General features: G+C 42.5%; 1 protein-coding gene across 3 annotated transcripts in view; it reads right to left on the minus strand.

Annotated features, from left to right (window-relative positions):
* The window catches only part of CLYBL (citramalyl-CoA lyase), a 160,318-nt gene that overhangs the window by 81,216 nt on the left and 52,221 nt on the right, over positions 1–26,881 (minus strand). The window contains exon 1 of one of the 3 annotated variants that reach the window (XM_080575944.1): positions 2,770–2,819. The exons of the other annotated variants lie outside the window; for them this stretch is intronic. Within the exon in view, the coding sequence (XP_080432070.1) occupies positions 2,770–2,804 (35 nt within the window). The 5' untranslated portion in view covers positions 2,805–2,819. Of the gene's footprint in view, positions 1–2,769; positions 2,820–26,881 lie in introns of those variants that run through there. 3 annotated transcript variants of the gene reach the window in all.

Consider the following 26,881-nt stretch of genomic DNA (forward strand, 5'->3'; position numbering starts at 1 on the left):
AGGATCAGCACTTTAACTTGAGCCTCTGCTCTATGTTTGTTTGCTAGATCGAGTCATGCTAGAAGAGACCCTACACCATCACGTGCCCAACACATGGGAAAATATCCATCGCTTGACAGTCCAAATCTCTACTTCTACCACTCTTGGCACAGTGCTCCAAAAAGTTTCTAAAGATCATACTTAGGCATTTAAAGAAAACCGTGAAAAAAGCAGGAAAAATTCCACACTGTGCATTTTTGAGCCGTAACTGGTACGTAACCACAATCCCAGATATCCAGCAGGGTAGCGTGGCAGAAGGACAGAAGTGACCCAAAATCTAAGACCCCACTGAACACAACACGGTTAATGTTTCAAAATCTCCCCCAAGCTAATTGTCTGCTGTGTGAAAAAATAAAAATAAAGATAAGAAATTAAATATAACGGCTTTACTATGTCTGATTTACTAGGGAGTAGCTCCCAAACATGCACAAATAATTGACCAAAGACAAAGGCAAGTTGCGGGAAATTACAAAGCACCCCAATTTGCATAGTAATTCTTTCTAATTAAGGAAAGAAGCTAGAAGTTGTTTGTTATAAACATCAGCAGGCCTTGTGCAAATACGACCAGCTCACAACCGAGCTAAGCATTCGTCAAATCAAAGCGACTTTCCCGAGAGTTTTATTGGTACAGCTGCAGCGCATGCATTTTATCACACATGCTAATAATCCTGGTTATGGCACTAACATTTTAATCATTTGTTCTGTGGGCTTGTTTCTCAAACAATTAGCACTAATGAATGGCCAAAATACCTCGGATCATATATGTCTAATTGCAGTCAAGAGCAGTTATTGTCTGCACGTACATTTCAATTCACCTCTGGGGATAATGTTTGTTAATTGTATTTCTTTATATAGCAAGTGAAAAAAGGCTGTTCACTCCAAAAGGGACTAAGTGTTCTCTTCTTTCCCTTTGTTCCCACAAGAAGCTAAAGTCACTTCAAGAGGCACTTAATCCCATCATCCATGGTTACAATTGCCTTACAGCATCAATCAAAAAGAATCTGAAGTAAAATGATGCAGCTATATTGTGTAATTAAAAGCAATTCAGGTAGTTATTGCTTGGGGCATTTTCCAGGTCCAAATACTTCAAATGGCACCGCGGGGATTCTAAATACTGTAGTGTTTTAAATTTGGTCAACGACAATATCTCACAGAGAAAGGGGAGGAATATGCAAAAAAAAATCTCCTAGTGTGTATTGTAAAGCAGAAGAAAAGAGGAGGAACAGCTAACGTTTGAAGTGACAAAATCTACAAGTCTCCATATAAAAGGGAAATAAAAATATCAAGAAGAGAGAAAAGGGGAGGAAAAAGAAAAGGACCGCACTTTTAAAGAAAAACAAATTCCCCACAAGTGTTGAAAAGTTAACATGTGAAAAAATGCTAACGTTTTCTCGGGCGGAAAACAAAAGATGGTTTCACCAGCTTTGCGGCCAGAATACGGGGCTCCGAAAGCCCAGCGCTTTCCTAGGGGAAAGAAATTCAAGGTAAACTGGTAAGTTCTGCTTTTTTTTGGGACAAAAAAAAAGGCTTATGTTAAAAGAGAAGACATATGATATTTACTTGTGTATAAAGCCAGAACTTCGCTAAGGTGCTTTACCCAACAACTGCCACTAACAGTGATCCAATTATGCTAAAATAAAAACTGTGGCTTTTCAACATATCAAACACTCTGCTTTACATTTTGATTTCTTCCTTTGTTCCAAAACCACTAAGGTCATCTCCCTGATGCTCCAAAGAAAAGAAAAAAAAAAAAAAAAGAAAATTGAGAAATCCTTCAAACCTAAATATCCACTTTCTCCCTCCTTAACGGCAAGGCAGCAGCCCCTTGCTCAGGCAGACAGGGGCGAGCAGGTCTCGTGGTTTAGGGCTTTTGAAAAGCAGCTTTGCTGATGAGTCAAAGCGCCTTGAAAGAGGCATTGTCTGCTTTTAAAGTCCCCAACAAGGCCGATATGATCTCACAGCGATGTACTGCCGAGATTAATGCCCCTGAAGCTGATGGAGTTATACAGGTGTGAGATGCCAGGAGCCAAGACGGGAGCGGGATCCCCTCTCTCAGGTCTCGAGAAAGTGAGAGAATAAACTTGGGCATTTGTACAAAGTCATGAAGGATCCAGTGACGGGGACGGGGGGCAGAGAAGCGCGGAGAAAGCCTCAGCAAAGGACAAGTCGTACCCTCCGCAATGCGTGCTCCAGCTCTCCGAAGGGGCCGACTGGGTCGGGGAGTGGCTGCTGCTGGAGAGCCCAGAGCAGGGAGCAGGGCAGAGGGGGCTTCCCAGGGACCCCGGGTCAGCGCTCGCTCCAGCGGGCAGGACACAGCCTTATACCCCAAAACCAGAGACAAATGACACGGGGAGGGAGAGCCCCTCTGATAAAAAAAAGAACACAACAACTGTGACACGGAGAAGAGTCAGTAGAGGAAAGCAGCGCAGTGCTTAAACGAACACTGAGTACCGCTGCAAAAGTTGCTGGCGAGTCGTTTTAGGGAAAATGTGTGTCTTCAGCTGCTACTTATAATTTTTCCTATCTCCAGTAAACCAATGTAAGCCCTGTAACTGGAAACCAGAGCCTTTCTGGGGCACAGATCGAGCGCAAACCAGTAACTTACTGACAAAGGCTTAAAATCACGGACCCCTAAGCCATAAAATGATGAAAGGCTATCACAGGTTAAATAGTTAACCAAACTTTCTCCTCCCACCAGCACTAAACATTAAAAAAAAAATAAAAAATGACCTTTTATTTACCCCACCGTGTTCTTTCAACCACATTTGACCCCGTTGTTTTGGTTCACTCAGAGCTCCACCATGGCTTGAATCGCTGTGACTGGAGATGGGGCTTTTCTTTTCAGTTCAGAATAGCCGAACTGGGGGGGGGGGACGGGGGACGGGGAGGACCTTTATCGGCTTCTCCGATTACTAGAGTCTGGCATTTTCACAGCAGCAAAAATAGTTTGGGCCTAAGGAAGATGCGAGTGTGACCGTTCTTCGATTTAATAGGGAAATTTAAGAAAGAGATTTAAATAATGGGTCAGGGCCACAAGGACTGCTTGCTCCTCGTGGCAACAGGCTGCTCGTAGCGGAAAGCCCGTCCGTGCCTGCGCGCGTTTGCCATCACCCGAGGTTAACTGGTGTCCTGTCTTGGGGAGCTCGAACACACGTGATGATGCCCTGTGCACGGCCTGCTCCCCTCCTCACGGCGCGGCAGCCTCGCGGCGGCCTGTCACGCCAACATGGCACGGCTGGGCCACGCCGCCGGCCCCGCTTCGCTCTGGGCATCAGCCAAGTTCCTGGCTCCGGGGGACACCTATCGCTGCCCCGCCAGACCCAAACCTCGGACAGACCATGGAAAAATTACGTGTTTGTCCGCAACACATTCACCAGGCCTCGCTCACCGAAGGAAGGTGTAACCAAGATAACAGTTCGCTTCCCTGTTTTCCTACAGATAGAGACATTTTGAAGTTTTAATTTCTATAGGTACATTTTAAGTGGTTTCATATATTTAATTAATGTTACTTCTCTCTCTCTTTTTAATCCACATTTTTAATAAACCGCAACACTCTAAAGAGATTTTTGAAAATTTTGTTTAGCCATATGATGTCCTGACAGAAGCTCGTGTATTATGTATTTTTTACAGAGTTGCAGCTACCAGCTGCAAAATAACATTACAGCAATTTTTAAATAACAAAAAGATCCCACAATAAAACCGAAGATTCAGTACTACGTCAAGAGGCTCAGAAAGGAGTGCACACAGAATTGCTCTTTTGAACATGTGCGTTGCAAAGTAAAAAGAGATTACTTTGGATGCATGGCATTGATTTATGATTTGTTTTGGTTTATCACTGTTGTGTACAAAGCAAAATGCACCAAGTGTGCTCAGGGCTGTGCAACACCAAGGAAAATGCATGTCTTCTGAGGCTGAGCATCCTCCAGTTTAGGACAATCACCAACAAGCTGTAACAGGGCACACGATGTAGAATTTTTCCTTAGGAAGTAAATAAAAAACAAAGTGCAAATCAATAACGGTGGCACCTTTATAGAATCAGACAGGTAGCCTCTGCAGAAAAGTTGAATCTTGAGGAGGTGCTCACTTCGTACAGTCACCACCAAAACACTTTTGCCTCTAAGGGAAACAATTTGAACTCTCCACTCCAGCCCATCCTGGGCCACTTTTTTGTCACTAGTTCTGTCACAACGCTGCCACATGCATACGTTGTGCACCCAGCCGCGTCCCTATACACACACACACACGCACACACACAAATTGATAAAAACATTTGGACAGAATTTGTTTCTCCCTGGATATGCTTCTCCCCACTTTTCTCCACTGTTTTCCTCTCTTCCCCCGTGCCGCCACTGACCCAACCGTGTGCATGTGTGGAAAGTGCTGCGTGGCCAAGAGCAAGATCAGGATTCAAGAATTAAGTGCTAATTACTCTGATTACTGTCTGAGGCCCAAACAGCTAAAGCCTCCAAACAGTAAAGGACTTGCTAACGAATTCCATGTAAAATAAGAAATATGCGCTTGACAAAATCAACCTCAACGAAGCCCAGCTCCTGCCTGGTGAGTGATGGTGCAGCTGCTCACGCCAAAGCCTGTGCAGGTCAGAAATGCGTATATGCACAGTGTGAGATAAAAGGAAAATCTGACCAGCCCTAAAGTTAGTTCTGATTCATGATGTAGTTACAGTAAAACTATGCTGAAGATGTGCCTGCTAATATTTAAATGAAGTAAAGGAATAAAGAAAAATGAGTATCGATATACTGGTGCGGAGGAAGCCATAGGAAGGAAGAAAATTTCCCCTCGCTTTGTGTCTTTCAGGATTTCTGATGTTTTATTACCAGTTTTATTCTAATTTCTGTTGTGGTGGGGAGATTTTGCAAAATGAGGTTTCCTTTGTACTTCTGAGATTTTTTTGCTAAATGGGCCATATTTTATGTTGGCTTGCAATTTACGGCATTCCACACTTGCCAAACACCAACAGCTCAGTGATTCCTGTACAGTTACTTAGAAGTGTATGCAAATTACGCTACTAAATAAAGCGCAGACATTTTTACTACTTAGGGAAAACAAAACAATATTGCGGTCTTCTCTGCACTTTGAGATCGCTCCTGAAAACCTGCTCAAGCATGTGCTTCACCCAGAGAAATCAAAAGGACTAGGCAAACACCTACAATTAACCATGTGCTTAAGTGCCTGCAGGACTGGGGATTAATTCGGGATTCTGAAACTCTTCCATTTCCCTGTGTTCTCAGGCTACACGTAGACCAGCCTCCTATTTTCGTTTTTTTTTGGCACAGAGACTTTGCAAAATTGAGACTCAGAAGCTTGCACATGCAATCCAGCTGGTGAACATCTTTTTAAGGCACTTGTTTTCAAATGGGGAAATAAACTGCATATTATTTTCAGAGTACTATGAGAAGCAAAAATATGATTTATGTTTAGCCAAGCATTGCAGATTGAAGAACTATTTTCTATTAAAGTGAACTTATTTAGAATGATTTCTGTGCCAAAGAGCTGAGCAGTGAAGAAAAATTCAGCAAGCAATTAGTAAATATGAAATCACTGAAGAACAGTCTGTGTAACCATAATTCTAAACCACATCGCAATTACATCCAAAAGAAAAAGGTAATTACATCAAAGCTGGTGTAGTATGACAGGAGAAAGAACGAAAACACACTGCTGTTAGTTCAACAGCAAATGTAGCTATACTAATTGGAAAACAATCACTGTCTGCTTTTGGATATCAGTATGGTGCAAATTTTAAAATATTTCCAAAACAGACGATAAAGAAGAACACCTGCAAATATTGCAGTGTTCCAGGCAATACTTTAGAAATGTCTACAGGCAGAAATACTACACTGCAGTACGGCTCAGGATGGCACAAACAAGCATCTGTGTTTATTTTTTAACTAGTCAGATTTATAAGAGCAATGAAATCCCTACATAAGCATTTTATATTGACCTGATATGGACTTACTGTTTTAACCAGCTTTTTAACTAACTCCACAAGTTAATAAAGGCAACTACATGAATCCTTATGGCCTATACATTAAGATAAGAAAAACATTCATTAAGCAATATCCAGACTGTTTTAATTACCGAAATATCACTCTTATTTGTAGTATAATGTTCGTTAAGTACAGTATAACATTTTCTTAAAATGCCCCAGAGGCAGTTAAACTCTTGATTAGCTATAAAAAAAAAAAAAAATCTCGCTTAACTTCAATCATGGGAGTTAAAGTCTACTGCAATGAAATTCCAGTACTTTTAATTATACAAAAATGTCATATGTAAATCTTATTAACCATGAAAACATTATATAAGATCAAATGAATTTTCTATGCCTCTATCACTATTAAATTTAAACAAAATGTGGGAATCTTTCTATGACAGTTATGGTAGCAGTAATAATAAGCCCAGCCCTATTGCCTTTGAGAGCGAAACCAGCTGAAAAACAGATCTTATTTTATTAATTTCAAAAGATAGCAGAGGTGGCCCAAAAATTCTGACTTCTAGGTTTTCATGCCTTTAACTATGTCTCTGTTCGATTAGCTAAAGTTAAAACGTACAAAATTAGTAGCAGCAGTGGGACTAAGTAACCTTATGGAGATTGCAAAACTTCCTCGATCTCCAGTAAATAAACACCTGGCAAAGCCTTATTATCCAATGTCTTTCCCTGTTCTTCTGTGTATTTTTGTATGCTACAAGAATTAAAATCATTACTGTTTTTGTACAGATTACAATGAAAAACCAACACATACATTTTCTTCACTATTTATCCCACATCTGCCCATTAATCTGTGTGCCTCTAGAAAAAGCCATTCATTCTATATTTGCTAACAACATCAAGAATTTAAAAAATCAAGAACAAAGTGATGTCACATTGTGAGACTGGATTAAAAAACTCAACACATTTAAAATGCACGATGAAGTATTATTTTCTGGTTCTTGTGTACTTGGCTTTGTATTTTCAAGCTTTTCATTACAAAAGTTAAACCCAGCTATGTTCTTTAAAAGTGGAAAAAAAAAAAAAAGAAAAAAAAAGGCTGACATTTTAAGAAGTTGGTCTTGAAGGAATACCAAATATTGTGAAACTAATGATAAAAAGTTGGCAGCCATCAATTTAACTTGATCTTCCCCATAGCCAGCTGAAGGATATTTTTATAACATGGGAACAGGCACAACGACACCTAACTCAGAAGCACACCTCCAAAACTGTCTCCTTGGTAAGGTCAGGACACTGGAGATACGAAATGTAGTGCTCACCAGTCTCTTTGGGCTCAGTCCCCTCCAGCCACCGAGCCCTCTTTCTCAAGTGGCAAGCTTTTGCAGAGAGAGCACCAATGCCACCCAGAAAGGAACGAAGCCCCCTCGCTCTACTGAGCTGGGGAGTCAGATCCTGCTGTCCCCAGGGACGTGTATTTGAGGTATGCGCTCAGAGCCCTAGGTTCACCCTCCACAGGGGGATTCAGCCACAAACCCCCTCCTCACCCACATGCGGGTCACTGAAAGCCTCGAAGGAGGTGACCACACTGGGATGAGATGGACCCCACCGGGGGCTGCCGACAGCAAGGAACTGCTCTGAAATAATGTGTTGGTCATATCACCACGGCCTGTCTTACCAAGGATGAACGTTGCTGTGTAGGCAAGCTCGAAGGCTGTGAAAGTGCCAGACCTAACAGCGTAGATAACATGAATGTGTGAAGGAGGAAACGGGCAAAAAAACTAAATGCAGAAGCCTGCTCTAGAAAAAAAATATATTTCTAAGCTACTTTGATTTAATTATCTCTAAATATTCTCACAGAACTTCAGATTGGCTTTGCCACACCTTGGGAGACTTAAACCGGTCATAAAACCATGACCCCGGCCTCCACTGCAGATCCCCCACACGGAAGCCCCATCCCATCTGATGGTCAGTCAGTCACTGGCCACAGGCTGGAGTTTAACAAATCATCATCATCAAGAGCGAAATAGAGATGAGGTGAAAAATCAAGTTTTCTGCAGAGCACCATGGTTTTATCTTCACAAAAGAGAAGTCCAGTGAGCAGCCAGAAGCCGCTGACGGGGCACTGGAAGCACCTGGTGGGCCTGGCTCCGCGCAAGTGCAAGCACGAGCGCTGACATTACAGGCTCTGTGGGGGCTTCTTATCTGTATTTCACAGGTGACATTGCTCGCGAGGCCGTGGTTGCCACAGTAGATATTTACTGGGGTCAGAAAATGCAAGAAAAAGCCAGCTGAAACTTTGGTAATGCTCAGGAGTCAAAGCCGCTCTCCTCCCCGACGGCCTTGCTTCACCGGATGACCCTTCCTACAAAACACCGTGGCTTCGTTCTGTGTGGATTCCCTACACATTACACACCACCACCAGCAGCCCCCCCGCCTGAACCCCAGACTTCAGAGAACAGCCCTGTCCCACGCTGCTGGCTGCGGGGGGGCAGAGCAGGGCCTGGCTGCAAGAAAAAGGATGGGATGGAAAGGTGGAGGGGTCACCGCCACAGCAGCGAGGATTTTGCTCCCCAAATTCATGATGCAGGCTGATTGGTATTTATTTAGTGATAAGCAAAGAAGAAAACCATACTGCCTGCCTTGCAGCCTGCACAAATAAAGGAAATTGCTTTTGGTTCCTAACGTTGATATATAATGGAGGAGCAAAAATCCTGGATTACATGGAAATAAAACCTATAAGGAGAAACAGGATTAGGCCTACTTGCATTTAGCAGTTTTTATGATGTTTTAAACGAGCAGCTCTGTTTCTCTAAGTAAATATTATAGCACTGAACATCTGTATAAAGACTGAACAACATACAGACTCTTTGAACTCACTGATATATAACCTCATGGAAAAAACTCCCTGTGAAAACATGTAGGGGCATCACGGTGTTTTCCTTCAAAGGTCCTCTTTAATGACCTCTGTCATGAATACAGGCTCAGACTTACGGAAATTAGATAATTATGTAACATATGCCTTCTATCCTGTACTGGAAAAAAAGGAAAAAAAAATTCCATTCCCAAATTTGTCGGCTTTTTTTGATTGGGCATCATCTGAGATATACTTTAGTACAAAAGTTTTTATATTGAAATTATCTTGAGATACATTTTAATTCTGCAGAGTATGTCAGTTAATCTGTACTAATATTAAGAAACAAAGAATTGTAAAGGAGGCAGTCCTACAAGTACTGAAATGTGCTGTGGATCAAATTGAAATGTTCTTGCTAAATATGTCTCTCAAAATTGATATTATATATATGTAATTTGGATGCTTTGAAACACCAGTTTTAGTCTCACATCACCCCTTGTTTGTCATCACCTGTTTCCTTGCTGATAGGAGGAATGTCATGGAGTTTCAATTTTTATCTTCCTGAATAACATTTTAGTAGAGCTAATGTCTCAGTAACAGCAAGGTTTGTTGTCAGAGATTAGCATCTGATGAACTGCAAAAAAATTGTGGCATATCCACTCACTTCTACAGAACACTTCCAGAAAGCAAAGGATTTCCTCCTTTTTGGGTCATTTGATTTTAAAGGAAAAAATGCAAAATAATAATCTCACTTGCTCTGGGTGCAAGCAAGAAAAAAAACACTACTTCTTAAGAGTCTTCTAAAAAAAGTATAAAGATGTAATTAACAATAAACCTACAAACTGTATTCCTGACAATATGAGAAACTGGAAATACAGTATGATATCCTGTCTTAAAAATAAGGTTGTCTTCTGGCTTGTAACCATGACAGTCAGCGGTGAGTATTTATTTACATGTATGCATGCTTACGCTTATATATATGTGTCCCTGTATAAATATATATATACATATGTACACTTTACTTATTTATGCACGTATAAATCTGCACATAAGTACACACACATATATATACCAAATATGACACAGTACAACAGTAGCATGTATCAATGGAAAGCGGCAAAAAGAATTCATCTTCCATAAAGCAAAGACATAAGAAAAGTGATCTTCCCCACAGATTTTGGCCTCAAATACTCCTGACACTTTGCTGGAATAAGCTGCTTTTCCCCACATCTCAGGCGATGTCATTAGTCTGGGAATTCTCCAGCGAAATATTCAGTCCCACCAGGCCCCCACACCCTAGGTGGAAGGCTGTCCCATCACTAGTTACCGATGCCAATGGCTTGCTTTCGCAGTGCTTCTGCACGCTGTGCATCCACACGCTGCAGGCATCCAACCTACCTTGCAAATACAGGTGTGGCCCTGCAGATTTACAGCTGCTGTGGGCTGAGGACGTATCTCACGGAGCTGAAGCAGCTCTGCCCTTAAAGTTACTGCTTTCCGTCTCTCCAAAATCCCCGCCAGAAGAAAGCGAGCAACCAGATACTTCACACGTGACCCTTCTTCGTTTCCATCTCTTAGAGCTCAACATTTTCAGACATAAAAAAAGTAAGAAGTATATTTGACCTTATATCCCTGCTCAGATCATTTTGGAAGGCAAGGAAGGAATTCAGGGCCTGTTTGCCCAATACTTTACCACTGTATGTTAATAGGTGGCAAGAAATACAACTTTTTGGCTAAAATAGCCAGACGATAGTGCTCGGGCAAAGGGAACGGGGAATTTTTGCTGGCTAAGTTCATGCTCGATGTTTGGGAAGCCCTTCTGGCAAGCTGTCCCCCTCCCCACGGTGTCAGCATCTCCCTGTCCACAGGACACAGTACTTTGTGGGACACCAAACCAGACTCAAGTCCCCTGAAGAAACAGTGAGGAGAGGCAGGTCCCTGGGAAGACTTTCACAGGAAGGTCTCACATACCCCTCTTAGTTACCTGAACCTGAAGAGATATGTGTTTTGTGTAGCTGAAAGGTAATCACCGCCACTGCCGGTGCTAGTGCTGTATTTAAATCATTTATTTCACTACCTCCTACAACCATTACTTCCTCAGAAGAAATGTTCGGTTGCTAGACATTCTTCATGCCTTATAAGATAAGGCCCAGCACACTCAAAGAAAAAAATAAATCTGGTGCAGTCTGGCCTGAAACACTGCTTTTCTTTTCAACAAATATGGCTGTCTTTGGGTTTATTAAAGATATGTTGCCTCTGTTCCTGACCAAGGCAGTCATAATGTAAACTGTTTTTCCACCATGATAAGAGTCATGCTCACTAACTTGAGCATTTCAAGGATGCCATTAGGTTTTGATCCACAAAAAGGATATTATAAATACTGGTTGTTAAATTTTATGCATTTTTAGATATACTAGTCCTAAAATATTCTGCCTTATTTTACAACCCCTGCAAAAATGCTGTTTATTACAACAACAACAAAAAAAAAGTGAACAAAAGACAGGTTTTACACCAGGATGGACTGAATCATGGAGAGTAAAGATAGAAGAGTATGTTGATTACTCTGTTATTCAACTACACATATGTATGTCCTGACTTCTCTGTACACTCTTTCTATTGCTTGGAAGCCAGCACCCAACAAACCAATGTTTAGTCCAGCACTAGGAGCATTAGGGCAACTTTGGATGCAGGGAGGATGAAGGAGGGAGGATGAAGGACTTTTGTAAGACTGTCCATGTTTCATGACCAGTAAGGACGAAGATTAAAAAGCATCTACATGCTTTATTCTCTAAGAAGCAAATAAAAGGGCAATCACAGGCTGCAAGAAGCCAGGTTTGGCAGAGGGCTGGGGTGAGGAAAACCAGGAATCTGGGCAGTGTAGACAAAAAATCCGAAGCTGGCAACATGCAGCAGGCAGCTCTAGAGGCGAGGCAAAGCAAGAGAGATGACTCTGGAGAGCCAAACTCTGGCCCAAACAGTGAGGAGACAGGTGACAAATGTGTAGGGTCCCTGGGAGGCAGCCCCAAGGGGAGGGATGGGCTTTGTGCAAGCGGTGAGGTCCTAACCGAGCCGCCAGGGGAGAAGACCTGGGGGGCCTGTGGAGACCTGCAGGAGAGACGCAGCAGGACTGTAGATGTGACTGTGAAATGCAGAAACCAAACCATCAAACGGGGATGCAGAGAGGGAGCCAGGGTGGGCACGCACTTAGAAAGCCAGAAGAAAACAAGGTCAAAAGCTTACGTAAAGGAGTAAGGTGAGGACAAAATTTAAAAAAAAAAAAAAAAAAAGACAACTAGGTCAGTGGAGATTTTGGTAAGGGGAGCATCAATGAAAAGCAGGTACTGAGGAACCTCTTAAGACCACCAGAGACAAGAGAAAATGCACGAACTCAGGGCAGCCAGCTGTATCACTTATGGAAGACGTGGGTAGCCTGGCGTAAGTCTTTGAGGATGAAGCAGCAGAAGGGGGAGGATAGGACAGAGACTATAAGGGAGGAGGATAAAGCAGAAAGGAGACAGCATGATCTTGGTTCGGCCAAGTAGCAGAGCACAATATGAAGGGCCTGAGCACTTCAGTAACATCACTTGACCAAGCACCTTTCCAGTCAAAGACCAGGGACGAAGCTGCGCAAACCAGGCAGAACAAATGGCGGTTCGGCACGGAGAGTGGAAACAAAATGGGGACTTCAGCGCTGAGCCCAGAGGAAGCTCTGAAATCCTCTAGCTGTGAGCTGTCACCTCACTTCACAGAGAAAGCAGAAAAACATTTTTACTTGCCATGCACGCTGATCTCCTGCAAACGAGAGATCATTTCAATTGAGGCCTCTGCGTTGTTCTGCCAGCACTTAACGTTGCATAGAAATGAAGTAACTTCATCTCCCCATGATGCAGCGCAAGTGACTGAACTTCCCTTCAGTAGCCAGAACTACATCCATTAAATGTGTGAAATGCTAAAGGTAACAGTGTCCAACAATAGACAATGAGGCAAAAGGAATTTAGACCGTCCTCAGGAACCAGTTTGCCAAAATTACGGGTGGATGATAGGGGAAAAGGACAATTAATACAGGGACAGATGGCTACGCAAAAACAAAAGCCATTATCTGAAAACCTGGCTAAGGAAAGCTTAGCAACTGATTGTTTAACAGAAGCAATTAAGGATACTCCATTAAATGTTGTAATATCAATAGTTTGAATTCCAATGAATAAGAAAACGGAGGGCTTGCCGCCATTTGTGGCAGTAGCAAGTACTCGCTCTGCTCATGTTAAATAGCGAGGGCCACGTATCTTACACATTATGGGCATTTACTACCCCTGTTGGGAGGTGGGCTAAAAAACGCAAGCCAACTCCAGACCAGCAATAACAGCTGTCACTGGCAGCGCTTTCTGGAGTGACCCAACATGTGCCACCTCGGCCACAGAGCAGGGCTAGGAAGAGGGAAGGAGCCCAAGAGGCACAAGGGAGATGTGTCTGCGTCCTCCGGTGGCTCGCGGTCCCATTGCCTGGTTGCCAAACCAAGGCACAGGCTTCAAAGTAATGTCCACACCTCTGCCCCTGGCTCTCCCAAGACAGAGTTTTGGGGAACAAAAATGTATCCTCTGGCCAGCTGCAGGCAGCACAAAGCGATGGCTGGAAGTGCCTGCCATCCCAGGATCTGAGGAGCAGTTGGACCCAACAAATCGTCTTTCCTCCTACCGGCAAGCAATGCCGAGCTCTTCTTCCCTACGTTGCCGGTACCTCAATTATGTGAGCAACTGGCACGCGTTGCCTCAACGCGTCGCGTCTCCGTGGTGGCACCATCGGTTTGCAATTAGGGTTTCTTTAGGAATGGAAACAGCTTCTTAATTTTTTTATTAAAAAAAAAAAAAGTTAATAATTGCAGGAACACTGACAGTGTTGCTATAGTTACGACTATATCAGCCTTTCAGTTACAACTCCCTGTTTTCAAGGGTCAATAACTCAGTTGTCAAAAATCCCACTGGGCAGGAGCCTGACACGCATTTCAGACACACGTTAAACAAATGCACAAATAAAAACGGGCTGTTTCATACTTATGAGCGTTTTGATTTAAACCCATCGTTCCAGATGCTATGTTGGGCACCTAAGCCGGGCGGCGGGCTTTTTTCCTTTTACCATCCTCTTTGGCAGGCCGATGGCCTTTGATGCGCCCCGTGTTTTTGGCTGCATCCAGGAGGAAAGGCAGAAGAGCCATGGCTTCCTCCTCCAGCCACCTCACCCCCTGTTAGGACGGCAGCGGTTCTGTCCGTGCCCACTGCGCTCCCAACAAAACTTCCCCGGGATTTTTAGGCACAAATCTTCATGCGCATGTGCAGCAGCTGGATTACCACAATAGACCATAACGGCCCTAAGAGCCGTTACGGTATATCAAGTGAGTAAACCGAAAACTAAGAAGGATTTACACAATGACCATAGTGGCTCCCTGGGAGCCGTTACGGTCTATCAGGTCAAAAATCCACTTTTTAAAGAGCGCCTAAGTATGTGTATACCCAACAGGGCCTGGAGTCTCCGGAGCGACTATCACACACGTTTTCAAAATGAGCCAGGAAAGAGAAAGAAGATTACACCAAACAACATGAAGATAGTAAGTTTTACAACGAATAAGTGACATACCACGCAAATTCTAAAGACCTGTACTTAAAGGGAAAAAAAACCTGCATGGTTAGTTGAGAAATTGGACATAAGGCAATTTCTTCATTGTCAGCATAGATCCTTTTCTTTTTTTTTTTTAATGAGAATTAAAGAAAAAACGAAATTTCCCACAACAGCTAATCAGCGCTTTAAATAAAAGTCAGGTTTCATGCAGTACAGAAATAAGAAAAATCACAGCTGGCTTCTAAGTTGCACATCTACCGCATTTCAAATCTCCAGCAACAGCATAAGTTGGCAATACAGCTTGGCTTTTTGCATTTCTTTACCTCTATCCCATTGCGCCACAAAAGGAACGAGTTAGTCAAGCCAGTGATTTTCCACGTAAAAGCCAACTCTATTTTCCAAAAACAAATCTGCAATAAATCATCAGCCTACTTACTTTTTTATTCTTCCCCTTCCTTTACACGCAATATTTGTTCCTGCAGCAAACCTGTAAGAGAACACTTTCTCTCTATGACCTGAGATAACGGTAATGTTGAAAGAATGGCCTCACTTGTCAAAGATTAGAGGGCTGTCTGCAGCCTACACTCCTCTTTACTAGAGCCAAATAGGCCCAATAAATGCTAATACTCAGCATGACGCATCAAGAACGTTAAGCCTCAACACCGACTAAGAAGAAAGTATCACAAATTTACTGAAATTATCTATAGCACAATAGAGAAGAGAAGGAATTAATCAAAGTCTCTCTCTTAATGCAATGCTTGATTGAACTATCCCAATCCCTTTTTAAATAGGATAACCTAGTGGCAAGTGACCCCGATGACACATCCTAGAGAGGTACACAAGTACCACTTGTTCGATTTTTTTTCTTTTATGACCTCATTAAGAAGGATTTTGAAGATTGTTCCTGAATATGAGAACAAAGTGTCTGGAGATATCTCTAGCTTTTTAGGTCTTTAGCCTTTTGCTGGCTTCTGAATGGGTGTTTTTAAACTAAGTACACGCACAAGCAAAAAGAAAAAAAAAACCACAACTTAAAAATCAAATCTACTAAAGCTACCTTCTCTTAAATGCAAAGACTTGCTGAGTCTCCAAGAAATGGGAAAGTTTTGCCAAGACCAACTCATGATCGCATCTCCCCCCTCCCCATTCCCTTTCTCCTTCCCTGTTATAGACCCCATTAATTAGATTTGGCGGCAGTTTTCCCTTCCTTATCAGGGAAGACACAGTCTGCCAAATCTGCTAGTGTGAAAATACTCCACCGCCAGTAACATTTTTTCCTAAGTGTTTGTTGATTCCACGCTTGGATTTAATATAGAGGATTATATTTTATAACCAGAAACAAACAAACAGATTTATAACTGAAGACTGAAAGGCAAACAGCAAAAAAAAGCAAGCCAAGTACTGAACCTAAATGTAGCATTTTTATTGACTTCTTAGAAACCAAATAACCTGGCATATTAGTGTGTGCATTCTGCAACAGACATTCAGCCCCATTGTACTACTTAGAAGAGAATAAAAAGAAACCCTACTGTTTGAAATCCAGCGGAACATCCCCACAACAGAGCACAACTGTTCCCTCATGCATGAATGGGAAGGAGATGAAAGAAAAGATGGACTTCTGAGGTACAGCAAAAAACAAAGACAACAAAAGTGCTGATCATGAGGGAATGACACAACTCATTGCTGCAAAGAGGATGAGAGAAAGGCGCTCAAACAATGGTGCAGACAGCTAAGTGACATGTAGAAGAATTGAAAAATCTACAGAAGTGTCTTTTCTTTCCACACTTGACGAGAAACAATTAAATGTTGGTACATCTGTCATAAAAAAGATAATTGAAACCTGTTACCATCATTATAGACGGTAACTTAACTACCAAAACTGTAACTGTCCAATTAAATGTTGCCCCCTCTGTTATCTACACCACTTGCTAAAATGAAAAAAAAAAAACTTTAATTCCTGTGAGGGTTTACCACCGCTATATCTCTTACAAGCCTCACAGCTGAACCGGCGCGTTTCCCAAGGTACCAACGTGAATTTGCACGCTGGCAGATGGGGGCAGGCACGGCCACGAGCACGTATGTGGGCTCACACGCGTGAGTGCACGCATTCACCCATGCGCTCTCGAATTCACGCACGTGAATTTTGCAAACAGATCAGGGTTTTGACAATGAATCTGAAAACCAGAGCAATTGCCAGAAGCCTCATTAGGTGTTTGCTGTCCTGAACATCCACTGGCCCGCAAAAATAACACCGTGCTGAAGCGATGTGCCGACTGTTGCTCCTTGCTTGGTAACACGCAACAACCCACAAAACCGAAAAGCAGTTATTGACCCTGTCAGAATACCTGATTAATGGATAAACGCTGTAATTGATTAGCAGAGAAGTGTGAATTAAAACAGAATACAGCATCAATAACGAGCCGCTGACAAAAGGTAGCCGACATAAAATGTAAAACGATAGCCTGCAGCAATATCTCATCAAAGACATGCATTTCTTAAAAACAGAAGAAAACACCACCCCCGAAAAAAAAGAACAAGCGCAGTGTCCTGTTCTCCGCATTCTTTAGCCTTTTCTCTTGGTAATGATTAAACCACCAGCAAAATGTTATGGGAACTACTCATGAAGCCACCTTCATACATCAAGCCAGGCAAGGCAGTTAAATGGCTCCATTGTGCCCCTAGGGAAACCCGCTGCTCCCCGGTGCGCCCGGGAGCCGAAGTCGGTCCCAAGGCCCACGGGAGAGCCATGCATGGATCTGGGGCAGCCCCGGCACGGCCCCACGCGGGGCAGCATCCTGCGGAGGTGCCCATCGCCCTGCTCAACCCGCCTTCCTTTCCCTGAAGGGCCTCGGGAGGCCAAATGGCCCCACTCCCGGTCATTCCCCGTTCTGGTTTAATCCCACCTAGTGTTACACGAACTAGGCAAACGCACAAAGGTGTGCGCCCAGGGGATGTTTCTCCACTGTAGGAAGACAAGTTTAGCAAAGCAGGCTAGGAAGCAATAAAACACGACTTTTTGCGGCACCTGTGCTGGTCTCCCGGTTGTGTAGGCATTGCGCATCGCTCTGTGCATTAGGCAAATCGACACACCTGACGTGAGACCATCAGACGTATCAGAGCTGCCCCGGTGCAAGCAGAAGGAAACATTAGCTTGAGCAGAGCACTTAATGCAATTACGCTGCTCCTACTTCCTGAGCCAGCTCACTTAAAAGTAATTCAAGTATTTCTACATGACATTGCATTGTCTCCAGCAAACACTGCCTCCGATGAAAGTGGTTGTTGGTACAGGGTAAATCTCTCGTAAGTCTCCCTATGTCCTTTTCCTCCTTTACTCCGAAAAACAAAAGCTGTTACACTGAAGATACCTGCTTGCCCCTTCCATATGGAAAATACAAATCATGAAATGCAAGAATGGCATCGCTAGCTTATAGTAATTCTCTCCAGCTTGTCTTTAATTAGATTTTGTCAATGTGATGCTTGTCCTACATTCCTCTGCAAAACACGCTGTACTTTTATTGCAGTTCTATATGCTCGTGGATATTCAGAGATACAGTCCTCTGGAAGTCCACATCTTCTGGGATCATTCAATCTTCTTTTCCATTAGCTAACCATGAGATTTCTTTTGGCTGCAGAATGATTTTTCTGCTTCCCCAGCTGCCTTGCGACAGCTGCCATTGGCAGATACCACTGCCTTTTCAGGGGCATCACCACTTTTTCAGTTTAAGTAACTTCCAGGTGATCTATTCAGAAGCAGATTTCATCCCACCTCACACTGGTAACCTAAAACATTACTTGTGTAGTTGATATCTACTGCCGAACAAGAGAAACAGATGCTTCCAAAGAACAGGTCATCTAGCAAGCAAGCTCAGTGTCTTTGGGTTGGAGGACCTGCCCTCCAGATGTGTCTCTCTCCCTTGGCTGACTCTAGAAGTTACTCAAGCAATATATACTGTAAAAGATACAGCTACAACACAAGAACTATGTCCAAACAATTTAAGGTAATTGCAATTAAGGAGGCTTTTAAGGAGGCCTTCCTATTGTATCGCATGGGCCAAATTAAGAGATTATATTTTTTTCCCTTGCAAAAGCATCACAAACATCACTTGGTTTCTACAAAGGATCAACTGCACTGTAATATTTGCTTTTCAGCAGAGATTCACAGAAATCTTTCCTTATATACCTGCTTTCCCTTCCACCCCTGGGAAATCCTCTGTCCTCAGCAGCAATTTTTGTTGACCAGGGGACGGAGAAACAAAGTGTGCTCTGATGGGACCCCACCTCCTTGCAGAACACTGCATAGATCTTTCGGCCTTATGAATAGCCATGGACATTTCTGTCTTGCTCAGCTTGAACAGGAGGAACAGGGGATCTCCCACCACAAACAGATCAAATGGGTGTACGGATAGGGCATTTTTGGAGTCGTGTATTTGATCCTGCTCAGGCTGATGGTGGGACTCAGCCCTGCTCTCACTTGCTGGGCAAGTGGGGTAGCACTAGAACATCAAAACGTTGGTGGGCACCAAAGCACTCCTACTGTAAAAAATAAACAAGGGGACATGCTGACAGTCCATTTATTCCCTGGAATAATAGTTTTACCTACCTGTCTTCAGAGAGCCTGCTGGCTGGGGGAGACCTGCCAACAGCCCCGGTACAGAAGCTTGCAAACACAAATGGGGGAGCCCACACTATCTGCAGCTGTGTAGAAAACAGCAACTTCCTACTGCTTATTATCAAACCAGAACAGTTTTTCAGAAATGAAATATCTTCTCCTTCCCTTAGATGTTTTTATATTGTACTGCAAAACCTGTTTTTAACCTGAAAACATAAAACATACTTCCAGCAGCCCAAAAGAGAAGCCTACCAAAAAAAAAAATTTGAAAAGAGACAAAGTTGCATCAATTTCAATGGCAGCAGGATTAGGCCCTTTAGCTTTTTTTTTTTTTTGAGGGACCAGAAGAGCCGAAGCTCTAGCAGCTGAACGTTCAGCTTGATCCCCAGAACTTTTAAAGAAGACATTCTTCTCCACAGCTATTGTCTGAGTTGGAGACAAAACAAGTATCTGCCTTTTCAGCTGCTGAACTTAGCCAAAAAGCCATTTGTGACTCCTGCAGAGTGGTGGCTTTATAGGTCAGGGCAAGCTCCATAAAGATTTCTCTCCTTTTCACTGTCTTTTGGAAGATCTGGTCTGAATCCAGAATCTTATCTCAGAAATAAGAAAAATTTACTTTGGTGTGTTACAAAACAGTCTGCCATGGCAGCAGGATCTCTCAGCCTCTTGTTTTAACCAAGTTTTCTGATTCAGAGTTATATTTTACTAGTCAGCATACCCATGTACAATGGTCATTACTTCCTCGGACACTGCTCTTCATGAATTTTTGGTTGTTCAGGTCATCAGGTATCTCGATGTATGGGTCAAATACAAGTTTTGTTTTTCTTTCAGTCCCCTAGCATCACGGACCTGTAGTTTTACCAAAAACATTAATACCAGTTAGGAGGTGCTAAATTCTTCTTCCTAATAAAATTCAGTCCAATTGGCCCAGATGAGAGGGGTGCAGGGAACTACAAAAGAAACAGCAATGTAACTACAGCCTTGCTCCCTTTGTGCATCCAACTACTGGGGCAAATTCAGTCTCGTGGAATACACAGTTTACCCCACTCTAAGGGCTGCAAAATAAATAAATGTATAAATGCCATCAGCTAACTTTTAGTACCTATTTAAAGAGAAGCATCTTATTTGAACAAATTTTCCTCCTATGATAATACACGGCAAAATCAGTGATAACTGCAAGGCTTTAAGGTAATGGTATATCTAAAGCCTGCTAAAACCAGAAAAAATCTCTAAGGTGTGCATGAGTTGATCAGCTATTTTGGCAAGCAGAGAGTCTGGCTGTCCTATCGCCAATTAGAGTAGATTAGAAAGTTTTCTTGATTTACTTTTTGCAAGGCAAAAATATATGCTTCGTTTCACCCCAAGAAGCACTTTTGAGTGTATTATTTTCTGTCAATCCAAAACTTAATAGCTTGCACGACATTTGATATATACTGTAATTTCTTTAAAACACTGAATATTACCTAAAGATGTTGTCTAACATTAATTCACACAGACAACTGATGACACGAAAGAATAGCTCCAGAGATAATGACAAGTCATCCATTTACATCCATTTACAGGCACTTCCAGCAGTAGGATGCTTCACAAACAATTTCATTTTATTATATTTTTTTAAATTTGGGGTAGGTAAATTAGGGTAGGTAAATCCTGCAAAATGAGTTCTGCTTCTTTTGAAAATCATCCAAAGCTCTCCATTCACCAACTGAAGTCAAGCAGAAATGAAGATGACCTTTTGGAAGCAGGATTTTCTGTTTCTACAAGATTGCTGTGGATGAAATCTTGCCCCTGCTGAAGTTGCCAACAAAACCTTCACTGCACCAAGGAAACCATCAGCCAGTTTAAGAAATTGATAGCATGTTCGTTAGTTAATCCAAAGTTATACAGGGATCTTTTCTACATGATATTAAGAAAATACATTCTGAAGAAGTATATATAACCTGAATTTATGAGCCTAAGCTAATAAGATTAGCTAATAAGTTTAGCTAATAAGCTAAACTGAGGTGTATGGCTAACCACAATGTTTATCCTTTGCAATTTAAATGTTTCAGGTAGCATGAGCCATAACCACTGAGCTTACTGCAGCAGTTCTAGCTTACCGATCTACACAGCTCAGCAACACCAAACACTGCTAACACAGAAATCAGTCATTCACATAACGGTGAACACAATGCACGGTTTCTTAAATAAAATCACTTTTTTACAGATCTCAGTTTTTACCATGTACCACGTAATCCTAATAACATCACTGACCTTATCAAGCATTGCTCTTGCACCCTCGGGCAAAATAGCCCAGCTACAGTACAAATCTAGCTAACGAGACAAAATGAAGTTTTCCGAAACCAGTAAAACATTCCTTCTTTACCTTCAGCTCAACCACCAATTTCACACTATAAAGTTTGGTTCATGAAAAACTTTTCTCCAGTACACACACACACAAAGAATTAATACACCAGTTTCCAAAAACACTAAAAATTTGGACACAATACAGAATAATGACCAGTATTTTCATGGATTTTTTATTATACAGATAAGATGACATTCTGCCCAGTGGAATTTATAGCAAACTCAGATGTTATAATTTTATCCTGGCAAATCTCTTTACTGTGTACTCAGTATCGACATGAGATGCACTAAGTTAAGAATCTTGTCCGGAGTTGTTTTTGTTTGGTTTGTGGTTTGTTTATTTTTAACACGCTGTGGGCCTTTTACTTTTGTTCTATAAGATTTATATCTGTATAAAGTTTTTTCCCAAAACAAGCAACTAGGAAACTTGATGACTTTGTTCTATCTGCCCCCCAAAATGCTTCTAGAAGAGTTTTTCTCACTGTGTTACTTAATTCACGTTTGTCAAACTCAATTCACTTTTGCCTCTGAAGAAATGCCAAAGACGAAAAAGAGTTCAAGAAGGCTTAATAATAATATCCTGTTATGATTCAATTCTTCGTAAGTGGAGTTAAAACGGTTTTCATATTTTGCTTGCAAATCAAAAATCCAAGCTTCCAGGGTGCAAGGCAACTGTTCAGTCCTCATTCAAACTTTCCTGCCGTCAGAGGGTGAGATCGGATGGGTATTATTCTCGGTGAGTGCCATATACTTCTTAATTTCCACTCAGTGATACTGGCTTTGAGACATACAGTCAATTGCTCTTACAGTCAATAGCAAGTTAGTATTTTTTTTTTTTAATCTTGCATCTTCAGGACAGCGTGCTCACATTTTTTGATGACTTGTGGTCATCTATCTACCTGTCATAATTAATATGGAAGAGCTAAGTGACTGTCACATGAGCAACAGAAACCTTTCTTATGTTTCTGTAGAGAAAACGAACCACACAGCACTCCAAATAAAATTGTGCTTTTTAAATTCTTCTGCCTTTTTGGATAAGACATAAAAATATCAAGTTGAAAAGAAATGCAAAGATTTTACTAAAAAGCACAAGGGTCGCAGACTGTTTCCTCTAAAAAGATGTGAAATTAGCGTCTCTCCACCCCTCTGAATATGTCACATACAACCTTGTGGTTCAGGAGTGACATTTTTTTTTCCTACCGTTTCTAACTTTTTCTACCCCAAACATACCAGATTATGACCTTATACCCTCATTTGTACCGGGTGCTTCCTAACAATTTCCAAGCAGTTTGGGGCAGGCACTCCCCGAGCCCTGTGCTGCAGGGCCGGCCCAGGGCCCGAGGCCTGCAGCCATGCCGGGCCGCTGTGGGCTGCGAGAGGCTGGCAAGGAGCCTCCCCTCCACACATCACCCCCGATCCTGGCACCGCCAGACCCCAGAGACCCTCGCCAGCATCTCCCCCGTGCCAGTGCTGGGGACCCACGGCCAGCAGAGCCGGGATCTGCCGCCCCGGCGGGGATGCGGGACGCCCGCCCCGGCGCTCCGGCACGCTTATTTTCTTCCGCGTGCGTGCCTAGATGCCAGCTCCGGGATACATAAAACCGGGTTACATCAAACAGACCAACCGCCGTCGTCTCCCTGCTATTACCCCGGCACAAGTTCCTACAAAAGGCTGCTGCCGAGGGCTCGGCTGACAGGCGGAACAATAGCGGCCACAAAGGCCTTTTCTGTCCCCGCCGATGACATAAATCTGGTGCCGTAGTGCCGGCGCTGCTTCAGCTCGCTTTTTTTTATTATTATTTATTTATTTAATAAGCCACTGTCATCCATCTCTGGAAGGTGGCTTCCAAACTCCAAATTAATCAAGCCACTGAATGTGAATTTCCATATTGCTCTGCCAAAGGTCTTCTCCACATCAATTGCTATGAGAAGGCCCCTGTTGTGCTTTGGTGTATTGTGTGCGGTGCTACTGCTGCCGCTAAAAGCCACTCTGTTTTTAATAAACATGCATTGTTCTTTTTGTAGTAAATCCAGAAAATAATGCCCAACTGGGAGTTTTGGTGAAGGCTTTTTTGTAGTTTAAGTGGAGCAGCGGATGAATTTTCATGTCTGTTAGCACCATGATGGCTCCATTTGTTATTGCTCGGAATGCACTACATTTTTCAAAAATACAAATTAAAAAGGTGCTGAGGGGATGTTTCCTTGTTTATCTTGGAAAACCCTACCCTCAGGCCACCGATGCAGGGTGCCTGCACTCTCACTGTCGGCGTTGCTTCACCAGAGGTTGAGCTCCAGATGCCCATGCTCGGCCACGTACCCAATGGTCACAGAGCTGTGTTTAAGAGCACTTGGGGTGAATTACCTCACCACAACTCCACTTGGTGAAAAAAAATGTCGCTGGCTTAACATAGCCAGGATTTCACCGTCTGCCGTTATAAATTCTGCTCCCATTGAAGCCAATGGCAATGCTTCCACCGGATTTGGTTTCAACCAAGGCTGGGAGTTTTGTGCTGCAAAGTACAACCTGGTATGTCCTCAGCTCTGACACCTTTCTTTGTGTTTCATTAAGGCTTACAGCCTACCCCCTTCTAGTGCAACATCTCTGAAGATGTCCCTTGCCCAGGATAAATATGGGTATCTTTTATCGGGGTGGTAATTTCCATTGTTTAAGTATCATTGACAGAACATAGGGGCCATGTTTAACTTTTTTTTTAATATCTACAGTCCACACTGGGTGCACTTTGTTAAACTTGAGTTGCCTAAAATTCAAGTCTTGAGCCCATGCAAGTAATCTGTTTCCTTTAAGCAGTCAGAGCAGAGGCAGCTTCCCGCAGGACAATTCATCACAGCTGTCTAGGATCCCTGTTTTAGGGATGGGCTGAACTATTTTGTCAAGGAAAATAAAAATTTCTCTCTTTTTAATAAATAATTACCACTTTGTATCATGTGAGCTGTATCACCTCTTCCGCTTGCAGAGAGGACAAACAGAAGGGTGGCAGCCCCAAGAGGGCAGGAGAAAAATGAGAGAGATGGCTCCTGGATGGGGTAGCGACCGGAGGGACCTCCTGCACCACATGCGGATGCACCACGACCCCAGGGATGGGCTTGTTTCACACTCCTGACACCTGAGGAGCGCTCTTCAGTGGTGTAACGGGGCAGGAAAACCAGAGGTAGGTCAGCATCGCCACAGGAACAGAAGGGAGATGCTACGCTTCTTTGATCTGCTCTACTTGAACGTATATTCAGTGCTTCCCAAGTCTTACAGATATGGGAACTGATCTTATCTCCCCCACAACAGGCTATTTCAATTCTTAAAGATGGAAGGAAGTCTCCTCTATTTTATTTTTTTAATTTAAAAGTGTTTATAGGAAGTTTTCACAAACAACAAGAAAATGAAGAAACACCTTTTCTTCAAGATGAGTGATCTTACAGAAGCAAAGCCTGTGAAAAGCTTTAATTAGTGCAATTAAAAATTCCCTCCACATTCAGCTAGTCAACCTCCTCTTTTACATAAAATTTTAGTAGTTTTCTACAATAAAAAGAAATCTCTGAACAGTTGGGCTGCAAGACAAACAAACAGAAAACTCATAATATGAATAGAGTTTGATGGACAATAATAAGCGCAATAAAAACTACTGGTGAACCAAGAGATGAAATACTTGTGTGATCAGAAAACAGAAAGGTGTTTTCATTGTGTTCTATGCATTTCCACCATGGGGAATATCAAGGCAATTTGTCAGCCAGATATTCTTTCTTGACTAAACTTTTCACTCCAAAAATACTACAGCTCTGCTCAGAACAGAAACTACAAAGTGGCAAAGTGGCCTGCATTTGTGAACATGAGCAGGGCTTGGAGAGGAAACACCTGGGTCACACCCTGCACTTTTGGGACTGCTTTTGCTTTTTATCCTATGACTCCTTTTCAGGGAAGAAATGACCCTTCTGTGAAAGCAGAGGGAAGGGAAACTGTCCAGCAACCTGTGTGATCGGGCTGGAAGAAGCTGTAGGATAAGCCTCAGGTGCAGGAGGCGACTCCAGGACAGAGCTAGTGTCAGAGCAGATCGCAGGACGTGGAACAAAATGATGAGTGAGGTCTTACTACCGAGTGGCATCTCCAACGTGAACAACTGAAATTACAAAGGCTTGTACTTTTTAACATCATCCAATGCTCTCAAGATGGACACATCAAAACGTGAATAATGAGGGGAAAAAAAAAAAAGCGAACATGAAAAATCCCTTGGCAAAATCCTACACGAGAAAGATGATTTTATTTTTACATTTCACTGCTTCAGTAGCTTTGTGAGGAATTATTTAACATTCAATTCTTAATCCATATTGAAGGCGACCATAAAAATATGTGCCTGAAAATACATTATAAATAGTTCTGGTCTTAAAATAGTAAAGTACCAAAATTAAAAAATAAATAAATAAAATTGTTAATTACTACTGCTAACTGTGCTACAGCCTTACTGATGAAGAGAAATGCGTTCCGGCTCCTAAAATGCCTGTCTCAAAGACCATCAGGGTTAGTTTCTGAGTGGCACGTTTTTAAAACATTTAATCAGTGATCTGAATATGTGTCAACACTTTCTGGTAGCGTGCTATAAAACGTGAACCTTGTCAACAGAAACATAAAAAGGCGACACACTTGGGACACAGAGCTTTTATGCTGACACACTGTAATAATATCATTTTAAAATTTATCATCTGTTTAGCCACCAGCAACAATTAATCTTTTTGACTAATCGTACAATGTTTTAAATAACACCTCTGAGAGAAAAACATGTTCCATTTTTACTTTCATTGCCTTCCCGATCTCGCCGCTTTAAAATACTTACAAAGCAACACACAATAAATTTTGCCACGAGGATAAAAACGTTAGCAAATAACATGTTTCCCCCTCCTCAGTTAATAAAATTACTTAACACCAAGCCTGCACGTGAAAAGAAAACCCCAGGAGTAATGCGAGCATCAGCAGGTTCATTTCTGTCACATTTCTGTCACGTTAAATGACATTTTATTCCCAAATCACTTAACCTTTGACTTTTATAACTAAACATGCAGACCCTGAATTGCTACCTTGGCGGGGACCGGCGAGCGACACAGCTCTGAGCGCTGACGCCAAGGCAGCAGCTGAGGGCTACGGGAAGGAAAGCCTTTGGTTTGCGAGAACCAAAGTTTCTACACAGAGCTTGCGTGAAAAAAAAAAAAAAGAAAGAAAATAAGGAAAAAAAAAAAAGCAAAAGGGGCTGTCCTGCATTTCCTCGCTGTTTCCACCCATGCTCCCCTGGTGCAAAGCCCAGCCCTGTGGCTGGCAAAGAAGATAATCATTGGGCAGAGGTGGGCCAAAGCACTTTATATCTAAGGCTAAACTTGTAGCATTTCATAATTCAGGGTAAACCCTGTGACGCAATGGGATGAGGGAGTGAGAAGCGCAGCTGGTGGCCGCCTCCAGCCATGCTACCAGGTGAGCCCTGGAGAAC

The sequence above is a fragment of the Anser brachyrhynchus genome (genome assembly GCF_964034855.1).
Source record: "Anser brachyrhynchus genome assembly, chromosome: 1".
NCBI lineage: Eukaryota > Metazoa > Chordata > Aves > Anseriformes > Anatidae > Anser > Anser brachyrhynchus.